This window comes from Hyla sarda, chromosome 12 (assembly GCF_029499605.1).
Source record: "Hyla sarda isolate aHylSar1 chromosome 12, aHylSar1.hap1, whole genome shotgun sequence".
Classification (NCBI taxonomy): domain Eukaryota; kingdom Metazoa; phylum Chordata; class Amphibia; order Anura; family Hylidae; genus Hyla; species Hyla sarda.
In genome coordinates, this window is record NC_079200.1 from 32,592,237 (window position 1) to 32,603,207 (window position 10,971).

The 10,971-nt window shown below is 35.8% G+C and overlaps 1 protein-coding gene across 1 annotated transcript in view; it reads right to left on the minus strand.

The window, feature by feature from the left end:
• TBX21 (T-box transcription factor 21) overlaps nucleotides 1–10,806 on the minus strand; it is a 39,260-nt gene extending 28,454 nt beyond the window's left edge. Inside the window, exon 1 of the mRNA XM_056548643.1 lies at nucleotides 9,688–10,806. Within this exon, the coding sequence (XP_056404618.1) occupies nucleotides 9,688–10,277 (590 nt within the window). The 5' untranslated portion in view covers nucleotides 10,278–10,806. The remainder of the gene's footprint in view (nucleotides 1–9,687) is intronic.
• Nucleotides 10,807–10,971: the final 165 nt, after the last annotated feature.

The following is a 10,971-nucleotide window of genomic DNA, read 5'->3' on the forward strand; positions in this document are numbered from 1 at the left end:
AAGGATATATTCACATGCAGATTTGTGGAAGAAATTTCTGCAACTGTCTCATTCGTCTGAGATTGCAAACACAGCAGAAACAAGCCTGTTCAGATGTACAGACTGTATTTTCAGTCAAACAATAATAATCCAGCGATTGACCATTTATATAACATCTTGGTGTAACATTTTTGGCTCTGCAGCATCTACATACAATTTGTAATGACAGCAGTGAAACTCCTTACGGCTGCCATTTTTGGGGTGCACTGTCTAGGATCCATAATGAATTAGAAAAGTGTTGTTTATACCCCTTGTTCTGTTATAGTTTACATGTAGAATATATGTACAGTGATCCCTCAACTTACAATGGCCTCAACATACAATAGTTTCAACATACAATGGTCTTTTCTGGACCATTGTAAGTTGAAACCAGACTCAACATACAATGTACGGACAGTCCAGATCTGTGAAATGTGTCAATGGCCGGAAGAACCGACCAATCAGAATGGGCATTCACTGGTAAAACCCCAGTGAAGTGTATGCATGGACTGATGTCTGTTAGCGCCCCCTACAGTTCAGAGAGGTATTACATGTTCTGTACCCTTTACCTGTACCCGGGTAACCTGCTCCTTTGGACACCAGGTGAGGGCGACTCCATGTTACTTTTTTAGGACATTGCATGTACTATACAGGACCCCGAAGAAGATCCTGTCCTCTACATAGACCAGTGTTTCCCAAGCAGGATGCCCCCAGCTGTTGCAAAACTACAACTCCCATCATGCCCGGACAGCCTTTGGCTGTCCGGGCATGCTGGGAGTTGTAGTTTTGCAACAGCTGGAGGCTCCCTGCTTGGAAAAGACTGACATAGACAGTGATTTACAGCTCCCAGCAGATCTTTCTTACTTTTATATGTAAGGATTTGCTTATTCTGTATTAGTTATCTACTTATTTTTCTTTCATTTTCACTCTTTCCTATTTTTGGATGACATTTTGGTGCCTTTAGAACCAATTACCAGGTTTGCATAGAGTTATGGTCTCAACATACAATGGTTTCAACATACAATGGTCGTCCTGGAACCAATTAATATTGTAACTTGAGGGACCACTGTGTATATATATATATATATATATATATATATATATATATATATATATATAGTAATGGTATCATGTTCTAGAAAGTTGATAAAAACTACTCCCTTCAAGTTCCAAGCAGTATAGTCTTGAGAAAGGAATTACTAGTCGATCTTATTTTACTTAGCGGAAGAGCGCGATGCGGCAGGTGTAATCACAAATCATTATTTAATCCAGCAGGAAGCGCGATTGCCAAGTTATGCCGGGGATCATGGTATGTTAACTATTGATTTCTCTCACCATCTGCAAACTAGACCTTCTAGAAACAGATCTTAGAAGTTGCACAGGGGTCAGTAATGATTTCTATAAATCCTCATATACAGTCAAAATGGAATCAAATAACTACAACACACGATAAACAACTGTAATAACAGAATACATCGTCAATATATCCGCCACTATTGTGAACAGAACGGGCGCCCCTAAAAAATAAGAAATGACACTGTTAGGCAAACATTTCACACCATCTAAGAACTTGTAAAATTTACCAACAAAAGAAATGATCGAACTTTGTTTAATGCAGAAGTAAGGTAAAAATAAACTCGTGAACGCCTCAATTCAGGGTGTTGCCTTACAAATAACAAACACCATATGCTTTGTGACATGATGAGAAGCACAGCAAACACATTTCACTTGTGAACCGCCGCTAAAGAAAACTGAAAAAAAAAAATAATAATTCCTATATATATATATATATATATATATATATATATATATATATATATATATATATATAATTTATTTATTATATGCATTACTACTATTGTGTGCAAAGCAAATAGCTTGTTTTACTCAGCTTTAATATAGACGCAACAGCCGGAGCCTTCTGTGGATGTTAGTGTTCGCACAGCTGTAACAAGATAAAGTTTCACACAATCATCGTTTTCAACCGCCATATATTACTATATAGCAGCATATAGCGTAAATTTTTTCTGTTATTACACGTTATGGTTCCATTTTCTGCATAAAAAGGCAAACACTCAAAAAGGTATTGTCACCTTTTAGCTTCTTGTCCTGGGGAAGACCTGCAGTTTAAGTTACTATAAGGCTTTGTTTCCCAACCCAGGTGTCTCCAGCTGTTGCAAAGCTACAGCCAGAGGCTGTCCGGGCATGCTGGGAGTTGAATTTTTGCAACAGCTGGAGGCACCCTGTTTGGGAAACACTGCTTCTCTCTCTCTCCGCATACAGCACTGTAGGGGTGCGGTACCAGCCCCGCATAGAGAATGAGCTGGAATATGTAAACCTTTCTTGTTTTTTCTCCAAAATAGTTATAGATATATATATATATTTTTATCTCCGTATTCTATCTTTTACAAAGAGAATTGTAGCCCTAATTTTGAACGTGTCCATATTCATATTGAGAAACCAACCATTGCTTTCCTCATCTAACAATAGAGAACTGAGATCTATACAGCAGATATAGGAGACCTGAGATTTCCACTTAGCACAAGTAAGTTCTGAATATGTTGTCTGTGGTTTTATACAAGATAATAAGTAACACTGCTGTATTATATGTAGGCATCACATTGTGAGAATGACACCGCACAAAGCTCAAATGACATGCTCTGCTATATCTATCTCATATCTATCTATCTCATATCTATCTATATCTCATATCTATCTATCTCGTATCTATCTATCTCCTATCTATCTATCTATCTATCTATCTATCTCATATCTATCTATCTCATATCTATCTATATCTCATATCTATCTATCTCATATCTATCTATCTATCTATCTATCTCCTATCTATCTATCTCATATCTATCTATCTCATATCTATCTATCTCATATCTATCTATCTATCTATCTATCTATCTCATATCTATCTATCTATCTCATATCTATCTATCTATCTCATATCTATCTATATCTCATATCTATCTATCTCATATCTATCTATCTATCTCATATCTATCTATCTATCTATCTCCTATCTCATATCTATCTATCTCATATCTATCTATCTCATATCTATCTATCTCATATCTATCTATCTATCTATCTCATATCTATCTCATATCTATCTATCTCATATCTATCTATCTCATATCTATCTATCTATCTATCTCATATCTATCTATCTATCTATCTAATATCTATCTATCTCATATCTATCTATCTCATATATATGAGATAGATAGATATCTATCTCACACTCACACTGCATCTCAGTGTCTGTCATAGGTTCCCATATAGAAAAGTAATATGTATTGAGTGATATACCTTTTTTTATGTTGCTGTATAGAAAAGCATAGCCGCTCACAGCAATTAAACCCTGACATAATCCACCCATGTAATGGAGGCAGCAATTGCATGATTTTAGGTGTTGGGCCTGTGGATGCGTTTACTGTATATATGGTAAACAGGCACTGAATCGGTGGTGCGAAAAGGGCCTCTACTATCTATTTATCTTTTTATCTCATATCTATCTATATCATATCTATATCATATCTATCTATATATCCATCTATATTTTATCTACCTAATATCTATAATTATCTATCTATATCATATCTATCTATATCATATCTATCTATATATCAATCTATCTACCTAATATCTATAATTATCTATCTATCTATCTATGCTAATCTGTTTCTGATATGGGCCTTGCTTTCTTTTACCAGTCATACAGAATATGTTTCTACTCTGTCCACATAGTCAGGAGATCACATACAGCAGAAGGGTTTAGCTTTGTCCAAACCACTAAAACCACAAGGAAGTTTGAGCGAATGCGAGGGTATATATTTTTAAGCATGTATGAGGTGTATTTTTATTTTATTTTTTTCATTTTAGCTGTTGGTATTTCTACTAATTTCCATTCAATTTAAAGCAGCTAAAATACTACATTTATTACCGCCTACACATCTAAATGCCTTAAGCGGAGACTATAAAGTGATATTTCACCATTCCTATAAATCACTATGGAATGAGTGTAGAGACACTGTAGAGAGAGTTTTTTTTTTTTTTAGTTTTTTGACAAGTTTGCTTTTTGTAATTTTCGTGTATACTTTACCAATTCTGTAAGAAGGTTGTTAGACAGTACTGGGGGTACTTTGTCTATTTTGGTGCCCAGCTAACACCAATGGCATCATGGCAAAGGATCTAAAAAATAGAATTGTTGCTCTACATAAAGATGGCCCAGGCTATAGGAAGATTGGCAACCCTAAAGCTGAACTGCAGTACAGTGGGCAAGACACGCAGCGGTTTCAGAAGACAGGTTCTCACCATGATCGACGAAAGATGTTGAGTGCACGTGCTCAGCATCATATCCAAAGGTTGTCTTTGGAAAATAGACGTACGAGTGCGGACAGCATTACTGCAGAGGTTGAAGGGGTGGGGGGGCAGCTTGTCAGTGCTCAGATCATTAGCCGCAAACTACATCATATTGGTCTTCATGGCTATCGTCCCAGAAGGAAGCCTCTTCTAAAGATGAAGCACAAGAAAGCCTGAAAACAGTTTGGTGAAGACAAGCAGACTAAGGACATAGATTACTGGAACCATTGCAATCATGTCCTGTGTCCGATGAGACCAAGATAATTCTTTTTGGTTCAGATGGTGTGAAGCGTGTTTGATGTTAAACAGGTGAGAAATACAAAGACAAGTGTGTCCTGCCTACAGTCAAGCATGGTGGTGGAGCGTCATGGTCTGGGGCTGTATGAGGGCTGCTGGTACTGGAAGCTACAGATCATTGAGGGAACCATGAATGCCAACATGTGACATACTGACGGAGAGCATGATCCCCTCCTTTGGGACATTATTCACAACATGATACAAACCCCAAACACCTCTAAGACAACCACTGCTAAAGAATCGAAGGGTAAAGGTGATGGACAGGCCAAGCATATCTCCAGACCGTAACCCTATTGAGAATCTGTGGGACATCCTCAAAAGGAAGGTGGGGAGCGCAAGGTCTGTGACATTCACCAGCTCCGTCATGTCATCATGGAGGAATAGAAGAGGACTCTAGGGACAACCTGTGAAGATCTGGGGAACTCCATGGCCAAGAGGCTTAAAGGGGTACTCCGGTGGAAAACTTTTTTTTTTTTTATGAACTGGTGCCAGAAAGTTAAACAGATTTGTAAATTACTTCTATTTAAAAATATCAATCCTTTCAGTACTTACTAGCAGCTGTATGCTACAGAGGAAATTCTTTTCTTTTTAAATTTGTTTTGTCTTTGTCTTGTCCACAGTGCTCTCTGTTGACACCTCTGTCTGTGTCAGGAACTGTCCAGAGCAGCATAAGTTTGCTATGGGGGATTTTCTCCTGCTCTGGACAGTTTCTGATACGGGCATCAGGTGTCAGCAGAGAGCACTGTGGACAAGACAAAATATAAATTAAAAAAGAAATGAATTTCCTCTGTAGCATACAGCTGCTAATAAGTACTGGAAGGATTAAGATTTTTTTAATAGAAGTCATTTACAAATCTGTTTAACTTTCTGGCACCAGTTGATTTAAAACAAAAATGTTTTCCAACGGAGTACCCCTTTAAGGCAGTGCTGTTAAATAATGGTGGTCACACAAAATATTGACACTATGAGCCCAATTTGGACATTTCCACAAGATTTAGACATTAATTTCTGTGAGTTATTTTGACGGTCACAACATTATACACTGTTATACAGGCTGTGCACTAACTACTGTACATTGTAGCAGAGGGTCATTACTTCAGTGTTGTCACACGAAAAGATATGAGAAATGATTTACAAAATATGTGAGCTACTGTATCTATTAAAACAATAGATGTCATTTTCACTAATGCAACAGGTACATATACATATTGGGGGAGATTTATCAAAACCTGTGCAAAGGAACATTTAATCAGATCGCTTCTTTCGTTTTTCAGAGGCCTTTCTTAAAAATCGAAGAAGCGATCTGATTGGTTGCTATGGGCAACTGGTCAACTTTTCCTCTACGTGGGTTTTGATAAATCTCCCCCTTTATGCATATATATTGTACCCTCGAAGAAAAGATGTACAATGACAGGCAACAAATGAAAGACCCCCAACAAAATATATATATATGTGTGTGTGTGTGTATATATATATATATAAATATATCTATAAGTAAATATATATATATATATATATATATATATATATACACATTTATTTATAGATATATATTTATTTTTATATATATATTTATTTTTATTTATATATATATATATATATATTTTATTTTTATTTATTATATTTATGTGTATATATATATATATATATATATAAATATATATCTATAAGTAAATATATATATATACATTTATTTATAGATATATATTTATTTATATATATATCTTTATTTTTATTTATATATATATTTTTATTTATTTATATATATATATATATATTTATTTTTATTTATTATATTTATGTGTATATATATATTTTTTTTATTTTATTTATATATTTATATATATATATTTTTTTTTTAATTATATTTATGTGTGTATATATATATATATATATATAAATATATATCTATAAGTAAATATATACATTTATTTATAGATATATATTTATATATATATTTTTTTTTTATTTTTTATTTATTTTTTTATATATATATATATATATATATATATATATATATATATATTTTTTTTTTTATTATATTTATGTGTGTGTGTATATATATATATATATATATGTATATATATATATATACCGTATATATCCATAAAGTGTAAACTTCCTGGGATGCATATTTTACACAAGCCTTCTTTCCATTGTTTAGACCCCACAATGATTTCACATAGATAAGTATATATGTATACAGAATGCACACATAACATCTATGTTCAATACGTTCTTGTGCACTTATTGTGATAGGCCGTCATGTTGCGGACATATGGCACTACTTACTAGCTGTATGGTAGAGGGACCATTGGGGCTGCCTTAGGTACCAAGGCCTCAGAGTCAAGTTCTGTACCCCCTTCTTTTTATTCCATAGCATGGCCAATTGAATTATATAGGCTAGAGCAGTGTTTCCCAACCAGAGTGCCTCCAGCTGTGGCAAAACTACAACTCCCAGCATCCCCAGACAGCCGAAGGCTGTCTGGGGATGCTGGGAGTTGTAGTTTTGCCACAGTTGGAAAACACTGAGCCAGACACACACTGTTTTGAAACAAATTTACAAATTTTAGTAATATAAGTTGTGATATGGATGTGGACTTTTTGGAGCAGAAAAAAGCAGTGTAAAGCATTGGTGTCAGCTAAAGAAGGAATACTCCAACAAACAGAACTGAAGACCCGAACGAGGCTTGTAATGGAAATCTTCGACGCGATTTCCACTACGTAGATTCTGCAGAAAGCACCTATTATTGAGGTCGTGTAGGTTTTACCGCACTGTCATTTTTAATTTCAATATCCTTTTAAATAAGTTTGCCTGGTTTTTGTTTCATTTTTATTTTATTGTCTTGTATACTGTTTTTTAATATGTAGAAAAATCACTTGAGGGTCTTTTAATGTCTGGCAGGACCAGGAAAAACACATGAGACGTTAGAAATGCGTTTTCATTCGGATCCTGATAGTTTACGGCGAAATGTGAAAAAAGTAATGAGTCACGTGAAACCCAAAGGAGCAGCAGACTATACATTATCAGCAAGGAAATGAAAGGCGGCCATGCTTACTACTGCTATTTTCTTCTCTTTTTGGTTGGTTTACTGACATCTGCATCTACGCATCATTTACAGAATCATTCTTGTATTTTGCACTTTTTATTATTCTCTTTTGATTGTATATATAAATGATATCAGTATAAATGATATCAGTTTCTGGTCTCGTACCAGGCCCATGAGACAACAGTCTGATACTTTTTACCTTCCTCGTATTCGGGGAGCGTTTGCCCAGCGAGTCCATGACACTTTTGTTTTGTATGTGGCCCATATGAAAAGTATTACTTATCTTTTTATTGAAAAAGAACATTTTCTATATTACTCCCAACAGTTTGCAAGACATCCATGATACATGTAAACTGTTTGTATATCTCCCATCTATATCTTTCTCTCTATCTCATATCTATCTATTTCTTTATCGATCTCATATCTATCTCATATCTATCTAACTCATATCTATCTATTTATCTATCTATTTCTTTATCTATCTCATATCTATCTATTATCTATCTATCTCATCTATCTATCTCATATCTATCTATTATCTATCTCATATCTATCTATATCTATCTCGTATCTATTGATTATATATCTCATATTTATCTCATATCTATATATATATATATATTATCTATCTCATATCTATTGATTACCGGTATATATCTCATATCTATCTAATATCTATCTATCTATTATATATCTCATATCTATCTATCTCATATCTATCTATATCTATGTATTATATATCTCATATCTATATCTATCTCGTATCTATTGTTTATTATCTATCTCATATCTATCTCATATCTATTGATTATATATCTCATATCTATCTATCTCATATCTATCTATTATATATCTCATATCTATCTCATATCTTATCTATCTCATATCTATTATATACTGTATCTCATATACATTTCATATCCATTTTCTTGTTCTATCTATCTAATATCTCTCATATCTATCTATCTCATATCTATCTAATATCGCTCATATCTATCTATCTATCTATCTATCTATCTAAATCCAAAGAAGCAACAGCACACAATTGTGTGCTGCTGCTTCTTTGGATTTACTTATTGGGATCCCGACACCAAGGCTCCTACACAGCGTGCACCAGCTACCTGAAGTACTATATTGGTTGTGCTGCTCTCCTGGGATATCTATCTATCTATCTCATATCTATCTATTATCTATCTCATATCTATCTATCTCATATCTATCTATTATCTATCTCATATCTATCTATCTCATATCTATCTATTATCTATCTCATATCTATTGATTATATATCTCATATTTATCTATCTCATATCTATCTATTTTCTATCTCATATCTATTGATTATATATCTCATATCTATCTATATCTATCTTTTATCTATCTCACATCTATCTATCTCATATATATCTATTATATTCTGTATCTCATATAAATTTCATATCTATCTATTTTCTTATTCTATCTATCTAATATCTCTCATATCTATCTATCTATCTATCATCTATCTATATATAAATCTTTCTCAAACTAAGCAATGATATTAAAATATTTTGTAGCCCAGAAGTAATATACGACAGTATGAACATATTACAGTAAAATTAAAAAGCTACCAAATCCAAGGGCTTGCCAGACACTGAACCTGTTTGCACTTGAGTTAGTCCCCCAAACTGATGGGCCTGAAGTTCTATGTCCTCACTGAGTATTTTTGAGAATATTGCTATGATATCTTTTACCGTCATTGTTGCGTCTGTGCGTTGAGTGTTGTAGATGGTGTTGATAGTGATAGTTTTGTTTTCGTTGTTGTGTGAAAAGGTTAATATAGCAATTTTAGGTTTTGATACATAACATATAATTATTTTTGACTAGTCATAACTAACGCCTGCGCACGTTATGTCCTGTCGGTTTGGAATGACATTTATTTGACACACAGAGGAGCGGTACTCACCTGCCCTGCTTCGTGATGATCATCTCTGTCTGATGCTTGTGAAATTTGTCCCATAAGGTGTAGTTGGCCAGGTTTACCTGCACCTTTTCTGACTTTTGGGACCCGGGGCTTGTGGTGCGAGTGAAGGAGTGTGGAAGGGGTAAGGAGTATGATAGATGTCCATCATCTTGGGCATAATCTTCAGCCTCTTCCACGTTATAGTCCTGACTATAGGAGCAGTTGGCGTGGGGTAAGTGGCGGGTATCATGGGCGCAGGGCCCGTATTTGTTCTGCTGGGCCGTTGGCAAATTCTGTAACTCTTCAGCGGTCAGCGTAAGTTTTTCACTTTGAATTCCCACCGGACCTTTTTTTCTCACCGTGCTCTGCACATCTGTCGCACTCGGAATCCTTGTCACGCCTTGTATCTCCGCCGCGCTTCGCATGTCCACTGAGCTCTGCGTTTCGGTCTTCCTCTGTATACCTGTTAGGCAGTGCAGTTCGATGCTCTGCATCCGCAACATATTTGGCATCTTTAAAGTGCTCTGCAGCTCCGGTGTGCCCTGCACGGGGAGCTCTGCTGACAGGCTATGCATCCTAGTTTCTCTATGCATTCTGACACGTAATGCTCCACTGCACCCATGGAACTATCTCAGAGCTTCTCCTTCGGTGTCAGTGTCGCACCAGGTGGATGTCACACTGGGGTCACGTGTGTGTGTGGATGTGTGTGTTGCCAGCCCCTCCTTCTCTTAAATGCATCTGTCACTATCTGCCCATCACTTTGGCACTTGCCACCCAGTCCCTTTAACTTTCACACATTCTTCTACCCTTTAGGGTACGTTCACACATACAGGATCCTGCGCAGATTTGATGCGCTGGATTTGTAACTGCAGATTAGAAGCGGAGCTCAGTCATTTGGTTTACATTGGAATCTGCAGCAGAAAATCCTGTGCACGTGTGAAAGTGCCCGTAAAGAGGGTAGGTTTGTGCCACATCCCTCCGAGATCATTAGTCTCACCACGTGCCTGTCACTAGTTGCCTGCACTGCTGCTTACTGTGTCACCCAGTCATGTGTCTTGGAAACGTCTTACTGTGCCCGCCACTCTTCTCAGTCACTGCCTGTCATCTGGTTCCTGTGTCTCTGCCTTGGAGTCTCCGATATCGAGTGTTAAATCATAGAGGAATAGACTGATCACTGATTGGTTCATGTCACCCCCTTCTGCCTACAGTGTGGCTTGTGCCTTAAAGTCATATACACCGCATCCGTGCAGGCAATGGGGAAAATCTAAATACTTTCAATACATTTTA